Here is a 23,779-nt window from a genome sequence, read left to right on the forward strand (position 1 = left end):
GATAATTTCTGGATGTGCGAATCATGGCGGTCCTTCCAATAGTCCTACGAACGACCGGACATCAGACGCATGATACAGGGCTCTCGCACACATTGACAGAGCTCACGTACCGGGTCGTCCATCGTCGGGGCAGGCGGCGCCATTTCGTCGAACAGGATGCGGGGCTGCGGCATGCTCTCCTCCGGCACTCAGCGCGTCTTCCGTGTCGCGCCCGGGAAGGAGTCACCGCTTCTAGGCGTCCGGTTGAGGTCGGGAACCGCCGCCCGGTCAACTTCACCGGCGGCGGGCCGGAGGCGAACCGCGACGCCGCGTGGCCCTGCAAGGGAGCGGGAGTTCCAGGGCGCAGCTAGGAACTTACCGAGCTGGCCGAAGAGGCCGGAGGAGCGACGCCGGCGATCCCCTCTCTCTTGACGATCATGTAGCCCTCCGCTAAGGTCGGATGGAGGGCTACTTGCGCGACGCCGGCTTTGATCTGCATCTGCTAGGCCTGCTGGTTGGCGGCCGCGGTAGTCTTGATCTTCTGGTTCTTGCGCCGCCCGCGACGCTTCGCGGCCTCCAGGACTTTCTCCTCCGCGGAGAGCACCTTCTTTGCCCCCTTCGGCTTTGCCTCCCGGCCGCCGCCGTCGTCGGCCCGCTTTGCTTCCGCCGGAGCTGTAGTGTCCATTCTGGCTATGGCCGTGGCTACGGGGGAGTGTGGGGCGGCGGCGGGTGCGAGGGTTTGCTCCGCATCCATGGCGGTAGCTGCGGCGGCGAGGACGTCCATCGCTCACGGGCTGCTCGCGCCGGTCTAGTTTCCAATTTGGCGCGGGGGAATGGCCGGTGGCGGGAATAATATCGCCCTCCGGCCAGCCGACGCGCGGGTCCTATGTCTTTTCGGCGGACACTCGGAGCGACCGCCGAGCGTCCGCGGAGACACAAACCTGGCGCATATTTGGGCCAGGTTTGCGTCTTCGCGGACGGCCCGGTCACTTTGCGTCGCCCCGCTGGAACAGGCCCCAGACGCATTTCCGGTCACGCCGGACACTGAGCGACCATTTGCATCGTGCCGCTGGAGATGCCCTCAGGCTCAAACAGAGTAGGCGACTCACCAACGAAACGATGCACGTAGCACTGTCGTAAAAGCCTCCAGCCGCGTCTCCGAAGCGTTCCCTAAATCTATTAGGGGTGCGCCAGACAAAAAAACTGTTTCAGCCACGTCCCCCAAAGCCGAATTTTGTCCAACACGGTCTGATATGGTGTCCGGCATCCGAACCCGTCCCCGTCCCACAGAGGATGCACCGGGCACGCCGGACACAACGAAAAGCGAGGCGAATCGGCGCAGGCCCGGGCGAGTCAGTGGCTCGGAAGGCTAAAACCCCATCACCTACCTTTGGTCAAGCAATGGCGTCATTGGTTTCCAGACGACGCAAGGACGCGTCTCGTCGTGCATGGCCACGTGGCCGTCCGCGCCGGCGTTATTGCGTGCAACCACTCGCTGCCGCCGCTGTACATTAAGACGCCCTGCGGTTCGTCCCAATCTCTCACCGCTCCCAAACCTTCTCGTCGCCGCCGCCTCCCCCTCCCTCCCAGATCTTCTCCTCGCCGCTCCAAACAATGTCGACCTCATCCTCCCGCAAGATCGCCGCGGCGAACGGCTTCGGCCGCGGCAGCCTAACCGTGGCGGAGGCGTGGGTGCGGTACCACGCTCGATATCCAGTCCCGCCGCCGCCGAAGCCGGGCACAGATGAAAGTGCATGGAGCCCCCATGTGTGGTTTTGGTAATTAATGACAATCCCTATGGACTAATGTTTGCATTGAGTTATATTTGTAGGAGTTGTCCATAGGCAATTCTTGAACCATATGTTGGCTTCAAGGTTGCAATAAGAAGAATTTGATGAAGGATATCAAGTGTCAAGTATGTCTTGAAGATGAAGATGAAGTGAGCCCTCAAGTTACTTCAAGACATCAACATGTTTGTATTAGGTTGCAATAAGAAGAAATTGATGAAGGATATCAAGTGTCAAGTATGTCTTGAAGATGAAGATGAAGTGAGCCCTCAAGTTACTTCAAGACATCAACATGATGAAGTGCAAGTTCAAGATGAGCCAACTCGAAGAGTTCATAAGCTTGAAGCTTGCCATGGAGAAATGAAGTGCAAGTTCAAGATGAGCCATCTCGAAGAGGTCCTTTGCATGAGTCTTGCCATCCATATGGTGATCATGAATATGTGAAGATGCGCCGAAGAAGAAGCTCTCCCATGGTGGATTATGGGGGAGCAATCCAGATGGTGGTCATGGTTATGTGAAGATGCGCCGAAGAAGAAGCTCTCCCATGGTGGTTTATGGGGGAGAAATCTACAAGACTTCGTCAAGCAAACACAAGCAAGAAAGGCGTTCCATCTTGTTGAGGTCAAGATCGTCGTCATCAAGCTCAAGTGGAATGCGCAAGTATAAGGTTTGCTCTTGATAGGGTTTCTTTCTCACCGGTCTCATAGTGTAGTTGGAGACCGGTTTATAGTTTAGTTGTCGTACTATCAAGAGGGCTCTCGAGTGAGTAACTCGATCGTATCATTCGGAGAGAGCTCAAACCTTTGCATCCTTGCATCATCTTTCTTGGTTGTTATTTGGATCTTATCCATGTGATGTTTTAGAGTTTGTGCTTATTCTCATGACAAGCTCTAGTTCATCGAAAACGGATTTTGCATAGATCACTTGTTGCGTTTTCGAGTTTGGTTCATCATCTTTCTTGGTTATTATTTGGATCTTATCCATGTGATGATTTAGAGCTTGTGCTTATTCTCATGACAAGCTCTAGTTCATCAAGAATGGTTTTTGCACGGGCAACTTGTTGCATTTTCGAGATTGGAGGTTTTACCGGTATGTCTTTTTTAGATAGGTCAAACCTTTCATCATTTGTTTCTATCCTCCCTTGTTGGACTATGATGGTTTCCTGCATGATCTTGCAGAGCTTGTTCCTAGCTTCAAAACAAGCCCAAGATCATCAAAATCGGAGTCCGGATGCTAAAGTTATGCCCGTTTTAGTTTTGGTGTTTCTGCAGTTTGCTAGGCCGGATTTTCCGGGCCGGATATTTCCAAAATATCCGGGCCGGATTATCCGTGCCGGATATTTCCAAAATATCCGGTCCCCTCGAAATCGGCTAAGGACCAGAAGAAAAGCAGCTCTGGATAGGGGCCGGACATTTGGCCGGATTTTTACCAGGTTTTGTCCCTGAGGCCGGATTATCCGGGGGGGCGGATTATCTGGCCCCAACTTGGGCCGGAATATCCGGCCCTGGTTTTTCCCAATGGCTCGATTTTCTTGGGGGGTATAAATACCCCCCTTCTTCCTCCTTGGGCTGTGCTTCCCTCACTCTCTCTCTCCTCCATTGTTGAACTAGAGAAGCTTGCACTATCTCGCAATCCCTCCATGATTCTTGCCCCCATTTGAGGGAAAGGAGAGAGGAGATCTAGATCTACTTTTCTACCAATCAAATCCATCTCTTTGTGAGTGGAACTCTCTAGATCTTGATCTTGGTGTTCTTTGTGAATTCCTTTGTTCTTCCTCTCTTATTCCCCCAATAGCTTTTGTAGCTTTGTTGGAATTTGAGTGAGAAGGACTTGAGCATCTTTGTGGTGTTCTTGCCATTGCATTTGGTGCATCGGTTTGAGTTCTCCACGGTGATTCGTGGTAGTGAAAACAACAAGGTTGTTACTCTTGGGTTCTTGGAACCCTAGACGGATTCTAGGCCTTTGTGGCGATTTGTTGGGAGCCTCCAATTAAGTTGTGGATGTGTGCCCCAATCTTTGTGTAAGGCCCGGTTTCCGCCTCGAAGGAAATCCCTTAGTGGAACCGTGACCTAGGCCTTTGTGGCGAGGGTCACCGGAGATTTAGGTGAAGCGCCTTCGTGGCGTTCGGTGTGTGGTGTGAGTACCGCATCTTGGGGTGAGGCCTTTGTGGCGTTGGTGTGCATCGAGCAACCACACCTCAAGGTGAGCCTCTTGTGGCGTTCGGGAGCACTAAGCAACCGCACCTCTCCACCGGAGATTAGCACTCGCAAGAGTGTGAACTCCGGGATAAATCATCGTCTCCCGTGTGCCTCGGTTATCTCTATACCCGAGCTCTTTACTTATGCACTTTACCTTGTGATAGCCATCGTGCTTGAAGTTATATATATCTTGCTATCATACTTGCTTGTATTGCTTAGCTTAAGTTGTTGGTGCACATAGGTGAACCTTTGCTTAGAATAAGTTGTTGGTGCACATAGGTGAACCATAGTATATAGGCTTTGGGCTTGACAAAGTAAACGCTAGTTTTATTCCGCATTTGTTAAGCCCATCTCGTAAAGTTTTAAACCGCCTATTCACCCCCCCCCCCCTCTAGGCGACATCCGTGTCCTTTCAACAGACCAATGGAGGGACGGCATCAAGGCCCGGCGGGCTCAACTCACCGCCAAGGAACGGGCGGATCCGACATGGGCGGCCAACGACAACGACGAGTGGTGGGCGACGTACTTCAAGGCCAAGTACGACGTCGAGATCTACAGCACCTCCGGCATCGTCGGCGGGCCCAACAGCTGGAACAAGGACGGCCGCACCCTGTTCTGGGGCGTTCCGGGGCGCACCCTAGATAGCGTCATCTGCGGCATCCGCAACGGCGCTCCAAGGTTGGATACGCCGCCGTCACCGCCACCGTCTCCTCGAGGAGGACCACCGCAATGGCAGCCGAGGAGGACGACGTACTCGTCCTCCTCGAACACTTCTTCCTCAGGACCGGCCCGATCGACGCCGTCCTCGTCGTACCGCTCGACGCCCTACAGCGTCCCCAAACGTGTGGTGAAGGAGGAGTCGGCGACGCCCGTCAACACGAGGCGTGGCGGCAGCGGCAGCCAGCGGCAACAGGAGAGGCGTGGCGGCGCCCTCCTCATCCCGAAGCCGGAGGTGAAGGAGGAGCCGGAGGAAGCGTCGCAACCGGCGCTGCTGGCGGAGTACGAGCGGCAGCAGCGGCTCATCGCCAGTAGCAACGACCCCGAGGACTGCCCAGGACTGCGGGCGGCGTGCTTGGCGTCGATGAACGACAAGGACGCCTGGAGGGGCGACCTCGACATGGCGATCGCCATGACCATCCGCGACTCCGGCAAGCCGCTCGTCGACCTCACCGACGACGGCGAGGCAGGACCAAGCGACCTGGTGAAGGACGAGCCCGTCGACGAGCGCGTCAAGCAGGAGGTCGTCACCGACGACATGTACAACTTCCACCAGTACTACGACGCATCCGGCCGCCGCAAGTACTTCTAGATTAGGTTTAGTTTAAATTTAGTCAAATTTCGTTCGAATCTATGTAATATATGCCAAGTTTGGACGAATCTAATCGAATCTCGCTTAAGTTTAAAATTTCCGAAATTTTGTTTGGGGGACGCGATTGGGGAGCGACGTCCCCCAAACACGGCACGAACGAAACACGTCCCCCAAACGCTCAATCTGGCGCGGATAGGGGGACGCGACTGGAGATGCTCTAAGCGCCCATTAATATGAGCTAAGAGCATATCTAGTCGCGTCCCCCAAAGCATCCCCAAACCGCGCTGGGGACGTGTTTTGTTCGTGCCGCTTTTGAGTGACATCGCTCCCAGTCACGTCCCACAAACGCCGCCTCAAACATTAAAAATAATTTAAATAGATAGAAGAAAACTCTTTACTAATATTCAAATCAGTTCAACGTAAACAAATTACATATAAAACTTCAAAAAACATAATTAAATTACATATAAATTATTTTAAACTACTTCTTCTTCGATGATGGCCCCGCCTCGTCGTCGTCATCACGGTGGCGCTTCCTGCTCGTCACCTCTTCCGAAGAGGTGGTGTCGGCCGACGCGTCGGAGGAACTAGTGTCCTCCTCGTCGTTGCCGGTGCTCGTCGGCTGCGCCTTGGCCTTGGCCTTGGCTTTGGTCTTGGCCTTCGCTTTCGCGTCCGCCTCCGCCTTCGCATGGGCCGCCGCCGCCTCCTCTGACCCTTACTCCTCCGCGTCCTCCTCCACGCCCAGCCATTCCTCCTCGCTGTCAACTGGCGGCGGGGAATCGTCGCCGCTGCTGGGCGTCCGAGTTCTGTCCCACCAATGACGCCATCCAGCATACTTGCCCTCGCTGGAGGTGTCGGATGGAAGCTGGAAGATGTAGCTCATCGTCGCTGGAGGTGTCGGATGGGAGCTTGGATGAATGGCGACCGGTTGAAGATCCGAAAGCGCCTACGTACAGGTCTTATTGAGCGCGGATGAACGGCGGCACAAAGTTGAAGAGGGATTGAGCGCGGATGAACGGCGGCACAGAAGTTGAAGAGGGCGGCAGTTGCTCTTCCAAGGAGTCCGCGCTCCATTCCGGCGGTTGGTGCGTCGGTCGACGCGGTTGCCAATGCGATGGTTCCGCTTCCCTTGAGCATCCGAGCCGCTGACGCGTCGAGCCCGCGCCTCCTCGCCTCTCATTTTGTTGTGTTCCTGTGTAGCGGGGAAGGGCTCGGGACACCGGACACCGTATTGGATCGCGCCAGACAAAAAGGACCTTTGGGACGCACGGCTGGAAACGTTTTTTTATCCGACACGCCCAAAATACCTTTGATGGACACAACTGGAGATGCTCTAAAGACGAGGGAAATCCTAGCAGTCCGAATCCTACGTTCAGGAACACGTCAGGTCCTTCTGAAAGGCTAAACCCACTGTCCACTTCAGGAACATACTCTCAACCTGAAAGCAAATAGATCTCCCATACCCAAACACAGGCCAAGTTCTGAATCCTACGTTCGATACCTCATAATCAGATGGAGAGTGAATATATTATTTCGCTATGATAACTTTTTCTGGCGTAAACGTAGCAGACAATCTATACATCAATAGCACCCAAAAATACAGGATACCCTCAACCTCATAAACCCAGTCACTATCCAACACAGCAATCAGCAACGACATCAGGGACACACTATGACCACCAAGAATCAGGACAGGAGGACGACGACTCACGGCTAACAGAACAAAGACCACACGCTCTTCTTTTTCGCCGGAAGTAGGACGTATTAATAGGGCAAAGCAAAAGGTGATCTCAAGTCAGATCCTCACTTGCTGCAATTGAAGCCATGGCACACCGACAGGATGATGATGAGAATGAGCGCGATGATGATGCCCAGAACGATGAGCTTGATCTTCATATTCTGTAGCCACATCTTCCTCCGCACCTGTGTGCCCTGCTGTCTGAAATCTTGTGCCTGCAAACCGTCGTTCGAATTGCCGTAAGATACGGTAACATATTTGTATGTACGAATGGAATGAAGTATTGTGACACGTTTGTTTCTTTAATAATATTGAGCCGGTATTATTTAGCACTCTTCCAGGTTTTACTACTGACAGTTGCTAGTTGCAATCAACTAGCAACTTTCACCAGCTATTTTTTTTTTCAAAGTAATTCTTCAGCTTTCACCAGCATTTCCCAGACTGCAGTGCATATAGTTTCCATTGTGCACAATTGTGGCAATACAGGTTCCAAATACGTCAAATTAAACAGGTATATCAAGGTAAGTTTTGGCAATCTACATGCATATCAGCTTATAACACATAATGTAGTATTTTCAGATATTGGAATCTAGCTGCAGGCTTGTTTGTAATCTGATGACAAAAACCGTTGGCATAACAGAGAACATGATCTGTTACTCTTTATGTCAATCATGGTGTCATGACATGCATGTTCTGGGTAAAAATTAGTAATATTCTAGCAATGCAGATGTTTAAACTCTAGTAAATACAGCCCCATAAATGTTGTAGTCATAATGGTGTCTCAACCACAAAAACAGATATAGCCCTTGGGATGATACTTTAAGGGACCGATTAGAACAAAACTTCAGAACCTTGTTGGTGATTGGCTCAATACGTTAGACTAAAATCCTGACAATACCCATTTCCCGTACTCTCACTGGATAGATTCACGCAAACTTGTATCGGTACTTTCTCTTCAGCATATAAATAGTCGTCCGTAGAGATTGCAGAGAGATCGCTACTCAGTATTTCCATAAAAAATACAGTAGTTTCAGAGATGAGCAAGTTTAAACCTGAGAACGTAGATTTTCAGTTTTGTCAACGAGCAGTTCAATCTTCTCGCCACGGTCAAGAACCTGAATTCAAAATTGTAATGCAGAATCAGAACCAACCTTTTCTAAAGTATTGTCACTTCCAAACAGAATAAGAAGTGGAGTTCCTCTGGACGAGGAATACTTAAATAGTACCTTCTCAATGTTTTCCATCATAACTCCTTTGACCTCCGAAACTTGGGCTTTAACCTTGGCAAGCTTGTTGATCTCCTCGGGGTTGTCGACACAGTACTGCATGTGCTCCTTAAGTTTTGATCTTTCAATATTCAATAAAAAAGATGTTAGGCACGCTCTTATGGGGGCAGGGGGCATCAGAATCACATGTTGCTTAGATATAGTAAGCAGTAAAAAGAACATACCCAAACTCTCGGTTGAGGCTGCTTGCTCCAGCAGTTGCTGCCTTCCCACCACCATATCTTTTGGTGAAATCATCCTTAACTCTGTCCAGGAAAGCAATGGGGGTTTGCCGCCCAACAGATTCAACAGCAACCACACAGTACGCTGCAACAAAAATGATAATTATTGTCAGTGCATACTAAGAGTTTAATCCTCCATTCAGAAATATAAGGCATATTTTAACTGTACTGGTGCAAGCTTTGACCGTAAATTTCTTGTAGAGCATTTTGTCAACGGATACGAATCACAGCCATAAAAAATGCTTTGGAATAGGAACTTAATAGTATCAGTTCTGTGTTGCATAACCCACATATTATTGGGTTAATTGTTGGTTAAAGCCTGGATTTGAAAAGTAATATTCACCTTATATTTCTGAATGGAGGGAGTATGTGCCAGCGAAAGAAACATGAATATTTCGTAATGGGTGTATCATAGATTCATAGTCAGTAAATCTACATGCTGAAAAACTTTTCTACAACGAGTCATTATTCACCAACCTAAGACATATATAAAATAGTCCTAAAACAGAACATGGAAGTCAGCAAATTTGGGGCTGGTGATTCATTGCGTACGCATACTTGTACAACCTGCTTCTTTTACTGCACCCTCATTTTACCAATCAACCGTGTAATTAGAGCCTAACTAGTAGTATAAAACTTGCACAATATCTTACCATAATTGGTATGGAACAATGCAACCCAATCAAACGGGAACTATTTATTACACAAGAGTGCAACCACTTGTATAAACCAGATAGCAAATTTACTAATGGAAATCCCATTGAGCTACATAGCCGTGACCCAGAATAACAACCACAGACATGACATAGTCAGGGCATCTCCAACCGGGCGACCCAAACGGACGCGCTGGGCCGTCCGTTTTGGGCCGTTTGCGTGGCCGCCCGGACACGCGGACAGCGCCCCGCGTCCGCGTGTCCGTTTGGGTCGCACGCGGCGCCCAACGCGGCGACCCAAAGAGACGCCACGTGGTTCGTCTTCGCTGCGCGGCGCTGCGCCATGGCAGGCCTCGACGGGACAGCCATGGCGGGAGGTGGAACGCGCGGGAAAGATCCCGCGCGCACCAAGGTTCCCGCGCGCGCGAAACGCCATTGGCGCGCGCTCGCGCCCAAGTTTCCCGCCGGACCGCCGGCTATAAAGACGGCGGCGGTCTCACCCGGACCGCATCACCGTTCTCTTCCCTCCACCTTGTCCGGCGCCATGCCGCGCACCCTTCGGTCCACATGGGCCAAGCTCTCCTCGCCGCCGGGCCGGGTTCCCGCGGACGGACGAGGAGGAGCGCGCGGACTCGCGGTGGGTCGCCGACGACGAGGCGCTCCGCGTCGCTGCCGAGGCGGCGGCAAAGAAGGCCGGTGACGCGGAGATGGGGGAAGCGGCCGCGGAGGGCTGGCACGAGACCGCGGACGGGCTGGTACGCGGCCGTGGAGGAGGGGCGGACGCCGCGGAGGAGCCCGTCGCCGCGGAGGACCTCGCGATGGCGAACATCAACGCCGCCATCGAGGAGCGTCTCGCCGACCTCACGCGCGTGACGAAGGAGCACGAGGGCATGCGGCGGGCCGGCCGCCGCCGCTAGGCGACCTCCTCGGCCGGAAGAACGAGCTGCTCGCTATGCGAGCAGCCCGTGACCTCATCCGGATGCCGTCGCCCGAGCGGCGCGCCCGGGAGGATCGTTGCGTCGGCGGAGCGCGGCCGGCAAGAGCGCATGCGCCGGCGGCAGGACAACCACGAGGCCCGGGCCGCCGGCCGCGTCCGCTTGGAGGCGCGCACCGCCGTGGAACGCGCCGACCTGCGGGAGCTTGAGCTATGCGGGAAGCGGATGGTTCCGCCGCGAGGAGGCGGAGCGCGAGCGCGCCCGAGCTGCGCGGGCGGAGAGGAGGAGGATGATGCCCTCCGTCCAAGCTGCCGAGGCCCGCGAAGCCGCCCGCGCCGCCGCCGACGCCCGCGCCGCCGCCGACGCGCCACCCAGCCCGTAGGAAGCTGGAGTGGAATCCTCACGCGTACTGAGCCGCCCGCGTCGAGTGAAATCCACGGCCCCGACGGCGAGCCGGCGAGGAGTCGCCGGCGAGGCCGCCGGCCCCGTACGTATTTAGGATAGAAGTAGTAGCTAAAAAAAATTGTAATGAGTTCTATTTAATGAAAAATATTACTTATGCCTATGACACGCGGGCCAGGGGCGGACAGCGGGCGGACGCGAGCGACCAGCCTTTCGCGTCCGCGGCCACGCAAACCCGGCCAAGATTTGGGCCGGGTTTGCGTCGTTCCGGACGCCGCGGGCATCCGTTTTAGGGATGGGTCCGCGCGCTGGGCCGGGTTTTTGTCCGGCTGGACCCATCCGGACGCGCGGGCGCGGGATGGGTCGCCCGGTTGGAGATGCCCTCAGTAGCTCACTAGCTCCTGCAATCACCAGAAAGCATAGAGAACAGCATGGCCGCACGCAAATCTCAAACGTTGGCACTAGACGCCTCAAACATCGAAGACACACAATATCATCGTGAATGAAAAAAATAGAACTCCTAACACTGCAAAATATCCGGGCATCCCTAAAAATAGATAGTAATCCCAATACCTCCACTCACTGCCAACTCACTATATATATCGACCTGAACTGAAGCCTAGACGGTTACCTTGCTTGCTAAGCAACAACCCGCACAACTCAGATTGCAATCGACGCAGACGGAAATCCAAAGCACTCGAGATAAACCTAGTTAGGCAGATCGAGCGAGATCTACGCGCGTGGGGGACCGAAATAGAGCACGCGACGCATCAGATTCAGATCGAGGCAGATGGGCGCGGGGCCGATCGGGATCGAGGCGGGAGGAGGGGGGCACTCACTGAAGCCGTCCTCGACGAGGTAGTTGAAGGTGTGGCCGTCGCAGTTGTAGGTGAACTTGTTGTTGCTGGCGGGGAGCTTCTGGAGGCATTGCGCGGCGATGGTGGTGAAGTTGCCGGTGAACTCCGTGTACTCTGCCAGGACCACTGCGCCGCGCGCCACGAACGCGTAGATTAGCGACTGCTGCCCCATGGCCCTCGCCTACTACCTCTTCTTCCGCCTATCCGTTTCTCTCTTCACCGCCGCCGCCGCCGACTGTGGATGCTGGAGCTCGCCGGTGTTGGGGAGGGTCGGAAGGTTAGGGCGGAGCGATGCGTGGCGAGGCTGTGTGGAGAGGGAGAGAGAGGGGACGGGGAAGAGAGAAAAAGGGCGACGGGAATGGTGCGCGTGGAAAAAGGAAGAAAGAAATCGAACTCGAGGTGGGTGGGGACGAGTGGGTGTTTTTTTTTGCTGTGCTCCTCAGTGGATCGCTCTATTTCCGTATAAACCCCTCCTACGCCATTCTTACTTTTTACCATTAATTTTGAAACATAGTTTACGCAAGTTCTATGTAAAATTAATAATTTCGGTGATATCGTTATAACTTATATCAGGGTAGCACTAGCACAGGAGATGGTAGCATGTCATGCTTGTAGGTTTGTATGCCTTGTTTGTCGGAGACGAGACGTATAACATTAGACTAGTACAAATGCCCGTGCGTTGCCACGGGTCAAATTTCATTTCTTAATATGCATATATAATTTACAATCCACTATAAAATTTAAAACAAATATATATCATATTGTACTACAATATGATAATACCGATTGTAATAACAAGATAACATTGTTTTGCATTTGCGTGGTTCCAAGTTCTAGATCTTCTTGATACTCTTTCACGGTAAGTCCCACACGGTGTTCTGGGCCATCATAACTGTCAACCGACAACCTCTCCTTTTAGATGTATTATTGTCTTACAAAACATGGGTGCTACAAACATAGGCACAAATCTAATTAGTCCAAACAACACTTTGAAATTCATAAAGGATGTAAAGCTAACCGCCTCCTCACTCTCTCGAGCTCACCCACTTTATCAAGCTCCACCACTCTCTCGAGAAGACCTAGCGGAGACCGGTACCTCCCCTGCCTCTCCATCACCGGTGCGAGGATCGTCGTAGTTCCATGTTCAAGGGCTTTCGGAGACCACACCTAGTAGGCTCAGCGTCAGACACCCGCGATCGTCGTCATGGCCGTCCTCCGTCCAAGACCATGGATCTGACTGTTCGTGGGCGCTCCGGCCAGGCAATTCGGCCTCAGTGTCCTTACCTTCAGAAAAGAGACATTCAGTGAAAAGGTACTGCTTTCCACTAAACTGAAATGTGATATTCAACTGTCACGGTTTTCCCAATTGGTACAAGTATCTAAAAAAATTAGATGTAATCAACTCATAATAACCTTCTAACTCTATATAAGTATGTAAAGATATCTAGATATATAGGTATGTAAAGAAATCTAGATATAATCAACTCATAATAACCTCCTAACTCTCTATAAGTATGTAAAAAATCTAGATATAAGTCGACACTGAACGAGTTCAAAATGCGTCAAGCAGTAAAATGATACATGTCAGAGTTTTCTTCTTTACAATGTCATTTTCCTTACAATCTCAATATTTCTTCCTGGCTACCATTAATCCATCTATGCAGACAAGGATTGAGTCGTCGGGGGCCTCCGTACCTTCATACTTCCTGCAGCAAGCAGGCCCAGACTGTCCATCAAAAAACATGTCGTTCCTCATCAACAAACACCATAGTGTTAATTTTAAAACAATTGTCCTCCGGTTTCCTCCACTTCTCCACGATTGTATTTGTATTAGCTTTCTCTTTGCTACGAAACTCAGATTTTATCAGTTCATTCGTTCTCCTTGGCCGGTACTTCTCTTCTCCATGTCCATGATGATAATTTTTCTGTTCTCCAAATGCACCACGGAACTGAAACTACAATGCTGGCTATCCAGAACGTCCCACGCTGATGTAATAAGGTACAAGTTAGGCAAATTCAGACCAAAATAATTTCTTGTTGCATACCGTAAGAGTTTGGCATGCTCACAACGTATTAAAGCATGGGACAAATCTTCTTCTTCATGAACACACAAAGGACAAAAACTAAAAGGTCCTGTGTGTGTCTCCTTTTCAATTCACCAAAGCAAGGCAATATATTGTTCACTGGTCGCCACCAAAATTTGAGAATTTTGGGCATTACTTGAAGCTTCCATAGAGCTTTCCAAATATCTGTCAATCCCTCCAAGGATCCAACTGAACCAGCATGCAAAACAATGTCTCCTCGCTATTTCTCGTTAAGTTGAACACTGAAAACAGTCCGGATTTCTCCCCCAGCCACGCTGTACCAACTCCCTCTTCCACTGATTGTCTACAAGATTGATCAAATCATCCACCAGCACTGAACCAGAGCATCACATATTCTTCCTAGAGGTCTACCAAGAACTGCTCCATCAATCCAATTGCCATGCCAAAAAATTTCATCCTTTCATCACCCATGCTTACAGTTACCATATAAAATGTTCCCTACAGTGTGCTTACTGCTTGCTAAAATATCATGTTGTAGATAACATCACACATAGAAGACAAACTCAAGTCTAGTATAAATGGTCGTGCGTTGCCACGGGTCTTCAAATTTTATTTCTTAATATACATATATAATTTACAACTCACTATGAAAATTTGAAACAAATCAGGGATAATATAATACACAACACGATAACAGCGAAGCAATAACAAAAAAACATTGTTGTGCATTGGTTCCAAGTTCTAGCTCTTCTTTTCTTCCGCGGTCTGTCCCATACCTGTGTTCTGGGCCGTCATAATTGTTAAATCAACAACCACTCCTTTTGGATGTATTAGTGTCTCACAAAACGTGTGTGTTGCAAACACAAGTATGACTAAAGGAATGGTTCTTTTCTGATGAGTCAAAACAACACTTTGATATTCATAAATATCTGGAGACAACCCTACATCGTAGCCTTCTGTCAAGCATATGAAAGGGGCTTATGAAATCTTCAACAATAGCTGGGATAAAAAAAACTCCGTGGGTAGGCGGTGTTGCGGATGTTAAAATTTTTAGGTAGCTTCCTCAAACCTCTTGAGCACATTCAAGCCAAAGAAAAATTAAGTGAAACACGGTTGCGATCAAAGATCATTGCTTTTGTGGATCTTTCTCTAGCTCCCTTGCCTTTCCCCATGTCTCTCCCCATTGGTTCCAGTAACCCCTACGTCAACAACAACACCACTACACGCTACTTCGCGTCCGGTGTTTTCTCCAACTCCAAATCAACACTAACTGCAAATGGTTTTGACTGCTTATTATAATGCAGGAAAAACCATTTGCAGAAATCACGAAGAACTTCATAGTATGTAATTCACTTACCTTGCATGAAACAAGATCCCACTGTGATACTTTACCCAAGAAAATACTACACTTGTTATGTTATTTGTCTTGGGATGGATGCAATAGATTTCTGGATTTTTTAATAGTATGGTGATATGATTTCGCAGATTGAGAACTTTATGAGGAGCAATATATAACTGGGAATTCTAATTTGAATAGTATGATGATTTGATTAGAATTTTATATATGGAGTAGCAGTGCCATAACACATGTCACATCGCTATCATAAGGAACTTTTGTTAATAGCAAAATCTTCGTCATTGCCGAATCGAACTACCCCTAGATCCTCCTGGCGTTTCCTCTCATTGCTCCGCACCTCCTCCTCGCTTCAGTTTCAAAAATACTGTCAAAGTTTTGTGCTGACATACACCTTCTCTATGTATACTTTGACAATCTTTATAGCTAGATCATTTTCGAAAATTACTTCATCTGCAATAATAACTTGCTTCCACATAAACTGGAGGCTCCGAGACAATATGCAAAACCTAAGAAAATGGTGACAACTCATCCTATATAACTAAGTAGTTCATCCCCATATTTTGTTTTGCAACTTCCGATTCAAACTGATACTTTGTTTTGCACATATGGTTGTTCTTACCATGCAGTGCAGCAGTGAAAGAATATTTTGGAAGATGATTAACATTTCTTCTAAGCCTCGGAGTTTCTAGCCAGAATACCAAGATTACATAATTTATACTGCGTTTGCATACATTTGGGTATGTTTCATTGGCTCTACTACATGTCCCCTCTAGATTCTCTTTGCTTTGGATTCTACAGGAAGATCAATTGTTTACTATTCCACAGGTTTGCATAAGTGTATCTTGATTGCCATCTCAAAAACTATATCTGTTACATGGTTTAATCAACAACCATTCGGAAAGAGTCACATGATATGGTGTAAACACTTAATAAACTCACTTTCTCAATATGTGCGGCTTAATGGTCATCCATATTTCTCTTTTCCCTAAAATGCATGCCACTGGAAAAGAATTTTGGTTCCCATCCCAGTAGACCGACGCCTGGTTGAGAGAGCGAGCTCACAATTCCACCTGCGAACAGAAGAACAGTTCACATCAGACATCTGCGCATATACCTTTTATGATGGCTCACATCATGGCTGATTTCTACCCACCAATAATAACAACACAATGTGAATATGCATATAGTTCTTCCTCCGTGATGAGCTCTAACGTACATATGTTCATTCCACTGTCAATAAAGGTGCCCGTAAGCTAAATCCAAACCATAGGTGTATTTTCAAGATGAACTCATCAATTGTCGTAAGCAGGAGTACATTCTGGACTACATGAATGTCAAGTTCTATCAACAATTATGTAGCAGACGAAGCATATGTTAATATGATTATCTTTAAAAGCACTATGTGTAGTAAGGAGCAGACTGCAAGTATGGGGGATAGGATGCTAAAAAAATATCACTATCTGGTGTCCAATTTGGTAAGTCAATATTATATAGTATGGATTCCCAAACATAAAAAATAGCACACATGGCCTTGGTGGTGGGCATGGGTGGTTGCCTCGGCTTGACAATATCTACCATGGATTGAGTCGACTTACTTATATATTGGAGAATATGCCTACCATGACAGATCATTCTCAACAAGCAGTGAATCAAATCTCACAATCAACACATCTGGAAAGGGAATTCACCTGTGGCAGGTGTAGAGGAGTTGATGACCAACGCCAACAACTGACTTGCCAAGATACACGCACCGGGCGAGCCTAGAGTTCACCTGTGCCATGGAGCCTCGCACATCTGCATCCTCACGTTCTAGCTGCAACCACGGCATCGTCTCTGGCCCTCCAGGTCTGATCTGGGCGAGCCAGCCGCCAACGTAGACACCGCTACAGCCGCCATAGATTGAAACAATGACATAAAGGTGAGAATCTCTACTTAAGTAAGAAGAACCTTCTATTGTGAAACTCCTAAATCTAGTAGGCACATGAATTAAAAGTATGGCCTGCCATAGATTGAAAAATTTCAACCAATTAGGACAAATAAAGGATAAGTGTAGGTGGTAGCTATTTATGAAATGGGTCAGTTGAACATATGTACCAGCTCGCATTAACAAAGGTTAAAAAAATCTTCAAAAAACGGAAGAGAAGAAAACTGACCAATATGGCAACTAATCCATGCATGCAGGATACCAGATCCTTAAACAATTCTAGTGATTTTCACCATATAATAAGTGATTTAAGGAATACCAAATTGTAGAAATATCATGTTGTAGATTTGATTTTTTTGTGATCCAAAATAACAACAAATTCAGATTACAAAATTTAAGGTTATGAAGATTTAATAACAGCACTACATTAAATTATGCATGATGAAAGCATACAATTAAGCCTGCATGTTAATGTATCAGCCCAATGCCCCTGACTCCTTACTCTAATTCTCCGCATTTTGTTGCCCAAATCCTCTCCCTAGGTCTCTATTCTTCCACAAATCAAAAGTAGTAGTGCATCAGCTGGAGAAAAAAAATGATAGGGCCATCCATTGATGCCCAAATCTACCCCTCAAAGATCCATCGCCCGCGGTGCTTCTCGATGGTGAGGAAGCAAGATTTTTTCCATCGGTAGATGAGTGGACAGTCAAACCCCTGTGTGAATAGCCTGTTTGTTACCGACAATAACTATATAGTGGGAATGTCACGCGTCATCGGCCATTTGTCTGTATATAGGTATAAATTTACATATAAGAACAGTTAAGCTCTATTGCAAATACATGAAAAGTAAACAAATTGTAAAGCTAAATAAAAGAGGAAGCAAACAATTGATAATAACTGTGGAAAAAAGGTAAATCTTACAGCTTAAGAAAATCTGAAAGAAATCCATTTTGGCAATATATAAAGCACCGCAGGTAAACTGGTATTGCTTACGGGAGAAAGCAAACATAGAATCCAATGCGCTAGAAAAAAACAAAATGAAAAATAGGAACAAATAAATTTTAACTGGCTAGAAATAAAAGTACAATACCCAGATACATACCAGACAGAAAATCTATACCCACAGAAGACCACTCCAGCAAAAATGCAAGACAATGCCCATGAGATGGGAAAGATGAATCCCTGCATAGACTGAACCTTCCTTTAATTGTACTCTGAATTAACATACGTGATTGGCTGGTACACAGCCTTCCATCCTTCCATTGTATTTCCCTGAAACATCGACAAAATCATAGTATTTATACTTCATATAAGAGACAATCTAACTTGCTAACAAAGAGTTCTACAGAAGGAGCATGATTTTATATTTGTAACTGGATGCTGGTCATTTACACATGCAAATACTTGAAACGTATACATTGTCTATAGTGGTTAGTGAAAGATTTGAAAAGTGTGCGCTGCAGGAAACCAAAATATTTACTAAACTGGCATCTTGGACCCGAAGACAAAATAAACAGCAAGAAATCCCAATAAAAGCATGCCAACAACACAACGGGTGTTATCACCAGATTTTGGCTAAATCAGGAGGTGGGCCGCGATCAAGATGGGCTTGGAAGATTACATATGAAAGATCTATGAAGCGGCCTCGCACGGAGGAGTTGGGCTAGTTAGCCCGTGTATCTTAGTAGAATAAATTATGTATCGATTTAGAAGTTAGAGTTTATCTCGTGCACGGTTTAGTGCACATCCACATTAGAAAGTCCCCTGGACTATAAATATGTACCTAGGGTTTATGGAATAAACAACAACTCACGTTCAACCCCAAAAACAAACCAATCTCGGCGCATCGCCAACTCCTTCGTCTCGAGGGTTTCTATCGGAGTAGCGACATGCTGCCTAGATCGCATCTTGCGATCTAGGCAGCACTAAGCCCCACGTTGTTCATGCGTTGCTCGTCTTGAAGCGCTTTTGATGGCGAGCAACGTAGTTATCATTAGATGTGTTAGGGTTAGCATTGTTCTTCGTTTAAGCATGCTTACGTAGTGCAACCCTTGCATATCTAGCCGTCCTCACGCCTATCTCGGGTGTGGGGGCGGCACCCCGCTTGATCATTATTTAGTAGATCTGATCCGTTACGATTGCTCCTTGTTCTACAAGGATTAGTTTAATATCCGCAATAGTTTGGCCTTACAAAGGGGGAGGATCCTGTGGCACGTAGGGTGGCGTTCGCAAGTCCTAAACGGGATGTTCCTAGGATCAACTTCATGTTGGTTTTCACGGCCTTGTTTAGGATCGGCTTACGAGCACCGTGCGTGGCCATCCGGCCCAACCTCGGAGTAGGATGATCCGATTATGTGGTGAAAACCCTAAATCGTCGTAGATCTCATTAGCTTCATCTTGATCAAGCAGGACCACCAAGTATTCGTACACCCCGTACGGATCATGGGTGGATCGGCTCTTTGAGCCGATTCACGAGATAACCTCGAGAGCCGATCGAGGCTCGTATTTAACGTTTACATGTATGCCCTGCGGAGAAACTAAGCGAGGCAATCTCATCACCTTCCCGACCAGGTATAGGTCAGGTGGCACGCCCTTGCACTTCGCAACGCCGCGTGTGACCGAGAAGAGCATTGCGGGCCGTCGCTCGGAGGGGTCTCAGCCAGCCGCAGCTCTAGGCTCCCCCGGCTCTACGGTGTTGACAAGGCCGCTGCCCGCCGGTGGGTTTTGGCGGTCAACACATTCGGCACGCCCGGTGGGACCATCGTCTACATCAACCACATCGCCATCTACATCCGAGATGGCGGACGGCACGCCTGATCACATGCGACGAGATCAAAGCCATCCTCGAAGCCGCACTCTTCGGCTCCTCCCACCGAACCCACCCCCATGACGTCGGGGAGGGGCTCCACGCCCGAAGGCGCGCTTGAGGAGAGAGATCTCTCCACCCCGTTGAAGGAGCGCACCAAGTCTGCGAAACATGGGGATCTACCCAAGGAGCTCGAAGGGAACATGACGGGATCAAGGCAACCCTTGGAGCCGAACTCATCGGCTCCGGCTGAGAAGACCCGGCCGCATGATATCGGGCTTGGTACGAACCCACGCCCGGGGCCCGGTGTCGACACGGTGGATCTCAGCCACCCCATAAATCGGCCAAAGTGTTCCTTTGGTGTCAATGTGGCAAGAGCTGCAAGCTACCACGGCAAAGAGGAAACGAAAGCAGCCACTCCCGTGGCAAGGATGAAGAAGGGGCCGATCCGTGCGGCCAACCCCGAGGTGAGGACATGCGGTACCGGCAAGGGAGGGAATAAGAAGCATGCGGTATCAACGCCCACACTCTAAGCACCCTCTCGGCAAATACGAGCAACACCAAGACCGACGTCGGCGCTACGGCGCTGACGAGGAGGGGAATGTCTGGTCTGATGCCGAGGTCGGAAGGTACCGCCAACATGGTAGAAGCAACAACGGGTACGGTCGTCGCGCCGAAGGGAGGCCAAGGGGACGGAGTGACATGGATAAGCACTGGGAATGCCCGTTCTTCAAACATTGCTGGGACTCAGGGATGAGCCGATTGCCAACAATCGAGGACTGCCCGGAATGCAAACAAAGGAAGAAGGGTGCCGCTAACGTGTCTGTGTTCGGCCGGCTAGGGCCTTTCCCGCATCGGAACAAGCGTGCCGAGTCTCCTCGGATGGAAGGGCTCGAGGAGGCTGGAGGACGGTGGCGAAGAATACAAATATCATCAGCCCGGATGGTGCCTCGATGGGCTCAGCCGTTCCCGGGAGCAAAAAGTCCAGCGTCTGCGTGAGTTGGAAGAAGCCGAAAGATTATACCTGCGCACGCTAAGGAAAGCACGGCCTGATTTGGCCGCCAAAATCCTGCGAACCCCGGACGAGGAAGGTCAGCCACAAAGAAAAGAGTGGCGCCCCAAACAGAGAAAAGCCGATGATGAAACATCGGCTGGCACAAATATGGTGTTCATCCTCCCTTCGGAGTTCAATGCCCCAGGGTTAGACGAGACCTCCGTGGCACAACTTGACTGCGGCCCACGGCCGGTTATCTTTGAGAAGCCACGAGACGGGAGCTACAGGCATCTGAAGGCCCTGTACTTACGAGGGTATATTGAGGGGAGGCCTGTAAACGGGATGCTTCGGTAGACACCGGAGCGGCGATTAACATCATGCCATACTCTATGCTACGTCGGCTGGGACGCTCGAGTTCGGATCTAATCAAGACCAACGTAACGTTGAGCGATTTCAACGGCCAAGCATCCGAAGCACGGGGAGTTACGAACGTGGATCCGACCGTAGGAAGGAAAACCATCCCTACGGCGTTCTTTATCGTTGATAGCACGAGCAGCTATGCTTGTTTTTGCCGGGAAGAGATTGGATCCACGCCAAGCTGCTGCATTCCTTCCACGATGCACCAATGCATAATACGGTGGGATGGTGATGAGGTGGAGGTCGTCCAAGCCGACGACTCGGCTGAAGTCTCAACGGCTGGCATGAATGCATGGGAAGCGGCAGGCCAAGAACCCCTCTCAGGCATCAAATTGGACGGCTGCGAGCGCATCGATGTAACGAAGGGAAGGGTTAAGCTAGTTTTATCCACTGGCCTGACCATGTAGTTGAAGCCAAGCAATGTGCAAGTCGGCGAGGCTGATCCTTGTGATCGGCCCCAGGGATCTGTGAAGGAGCATTACAAGACCTTTGCCGAGCAAACAACGTGGAGGCCGATTCCGATGATCGGCCGGGAATATCCTCACCCACCATTACTGCACGGGTTCAACATGTTATCCAACGAGCCGATACCATCAATTCTCTTGACGAGAATCGGCTCGGGGGGCACCCGGGTATATAAAGTACGAGGGTGTGCAACGAGAACCATTTCATCTTACGTTGATGGGTATTGGAACATGGGGGCCGATATACAAGTCGGCCGGAAAAATAAAAAAAAAAAATTCGGAAAATTTCAGGCATAGCCGATGCGGCGAGCATCGAAAAATTTCAGGCATAGCCGATGCGACGAGGCATCGACTTAAGAGCGAGAGGGTAGTTCCCTCCAAGAGTCCGGAGAGCGTCGGAAACACGAAAACGTTCTCACTAGGAAGGTGCTTCAGCTCGCCGAAGATGATGAGCTGATCCGATCGGCAAGGCGCAAGGTTTGGACTAAAGAAGCTCGGGGAGGGCGGCTCGTCCGGAATTCCCTCGTTCTAAAAGAGCCGATTTGTTCTAAATCGGTTGATACGGCGTTGTGAGTTAGAAACCAAGGATGATTGACGTAATCAGCTCGCTGCTATTCTTACCTTGAAGGCCCGGGGGGCAGCTCACTTTGAAGGTCTCGCTCCGGGAGCCGATCTCGTTGGGATCGGCCGAACTCTGCACCGCAAGTTACCCGAAGAACGGTGCCTATGTTGCAAAATTATCATAGCTTGATGGATCGGCTGTATGGACCCTCAACGGAAGGGAGGTAATCGGGCTGGTGGCCCTGCGGGGTAATTCTCTTGGACGGGGTTGGGCCCGCCCCGAAATCTCAATGGTGATGATCCATCCTTTACCCTCGCCGTGGCTAAGGCTCGGGGGCAGCTCGCCCTCGAGGTCTAACCAACTCTGTCAAGGTGGGCCCGCTCTTCGTGTCGGCTCGTTCAAAAGACGGTGTTTATTGTAGAGGGAAGGCTGTCGGAGCTGAACGAGCGGAATTCGGAGAGAATAAGGAAGAGGAGACCGACATTATTTCGGGAGGTTTGCCGCTAGGTCCAACATGTCATCTTGAATGAGATCTGTGGATTCGCGCGAATAAGGCTTGGACTTGTGTGGCAAGGAGTTTGGGTCTAGATGGATCTATCTCAAAATCTAGTGTGGGAGGCCGGCGCGATGCCATCGGCTTGTTGGGCATGGTCTAGTGTGGCAATCGGCGGAATCGGGAGGGAAGACAATCGGCTAAATTATCATAAATGGAATCGGCAAAATCGAGTTGGGGAATTTCTTCATTGATGAGCCAGATTTCTTACGAGAGAAGAGCTGATTGCCCTCAAAAGAGAAGACCAGGGGGATACATTGCCCCGTCTGCTCTCGCTAGTCCTATGCTAAGACCCTATCTAGGGGCCGCTGCTGCCCTCGTCGTCGTCGTCGTCACGCGTCGTCGCCACCGCCGGTGCTACTCCCCGCCGGCTCGTCGTCGGCTGCTCCGGCGGCCGCCGATAGGACCCTCGTCGTCTTCGTCCTCTTCGTCGGCGTCGTCGTCACTCGTCGACGTCGGCTCGAAGTTCCCGGGCCGAGAGGTGGCGGCGTTTGGCCGGCGGCTCATCGGAGGAGCCGTCTTCATCCTCTTCCTCCTCTCCCTCTTCCTTCACCTCCTCGGAGGTGGTGAAGTCCGCCCGGGAGAGGCGGTCGTCTTCGCTCTCCACCACCGCTTCCTCGCCGGCAAGGAAGCGGAGATCGCTCTCCCCGTCGGTCCGGGATTTGTCATCCTCGGACCGGACGGAGGAGTCATGGTCCTCTTTGTCCCACTTTGTCGGGGCAAGGATGTCGTACGCCGCTTGCGTCCCCACGAGGGCGTCGACTCTCGGATTGGAGAGGACACGTGGGAAGGATCCGACGAAGAGGAAGAGGAAGAGGAAGAGGACATGGTTGCGAGAGGAGGGTTTTTGGAGTGCCACTGCGGAAGGGGAAAAGAAGAGAACTGTTCGTTGCGGCTAAATAAAAGGAGGTGGGGGTTTTTAATTTCCGAGCAGTTCTCGAGGACATGGTGCCAAAGCTTGTCAAATCGTGCGGAGAAGTTGGGAAGGCAAGTCGTCATGATGAGGCATGCTGCGACAGTTCTGCTCTGCCGTGATACGACCCCTGCGGGAAAAAAGCGAGTGGTTTTGAAATTACCATTACCAAAACCAGGGGGCATGTGTTATCACCAGATTTTGGCTAAATCCGGAGGTGGGCCGCGATCAAGATGGGCTTGGAAGATTACATATGAAAGATCTATGAAGCGGCCTCGCACGGAGGAGTTGGGCTAGTTAGCCCGTGTATCTTAGTAGAATAAATTATGTATCGATTTAGAAGTTAGAGTTTATCTCGTGCACGGTTTAGTGCACATCC

General features: G+C 49.8%; 1 protein-coding gene across 1 annotated transcript; it reads right to left on the reverse strand.

The window, feature by feature from the left end:
* Positions 1 to 6,781: 6,781 nt before the first annotated feature.
* Positions 6,782 to 11,728, reverse strand: LOC124673815 (vesicle-associated membrane protein 721). The gene is made up of 5 exons (XM_047209855.1): positions 11,348 to 11,728; positions 8,462 to 8,603; positions 8,238 to 8,358; positions 8,064 to 8,126; positions 6,782 to 7,226 (listed from the first exon to the last, which is right to left on the reverse strand). The coding sequence occupies exons 1-5, from the start codon at positions 11,535 to 11,537 to the stop codon at positions 7,077 to 7,079; spliced, it is 666 nt and encodes a 221-aa protein (XP_047065811.1). The 5' UTR covers positions 11,538 to 11,728; the 3' UTR covers positions 6,782 to 7,076.
* Positions 11,729 to 23,779: the final 12,051 nt, after the last annotated feature.

The sequence above is a fragment of the Lolium rigidum genome, chromosome 7, assembly GCF_022539505.1.
Source record: "Lolium rigidum isolate FL_2022 chromosome 7, APGP_CSIRO_Lrig_0.1, whole genome shotgun sequence".
Taxonomy (NCBI): domain Eukaryota; kingdom Viridiplantae; phylum Streptophyta; class Magnoliopsida; order Poales; family Poaceae; genus Lolium; species Lolium rigidum.

What these genes read in the sequence shown, in the direction of transcription:
- LOC124673815 (XM_047209855.1), bottom strand. Translation starts at nt 11,537, where the DNA reads ATGGGGCAGCAGTCGCTAATCTACGCGTTCGTGGCGCGCGGCGCAGTG. An exon ending in TGATGGAAAACATTGAGAAG is followed by an intron (nt 8,127 to 8,237) that starts GTACTATTTAAG and finishes TTTTGAATTCAG; the next exon opens with GTTCTTGACCGTGGCGAGAA. An exon ending in CTGAAAATCTACGTTCTCAG is followed by an intron (nt 7,227 to 8,063) that starts GTTTAAACTTGC and finishes GACGGTTTGCAG; the next exon opens with GCACAAGATTTCAGACAGCA.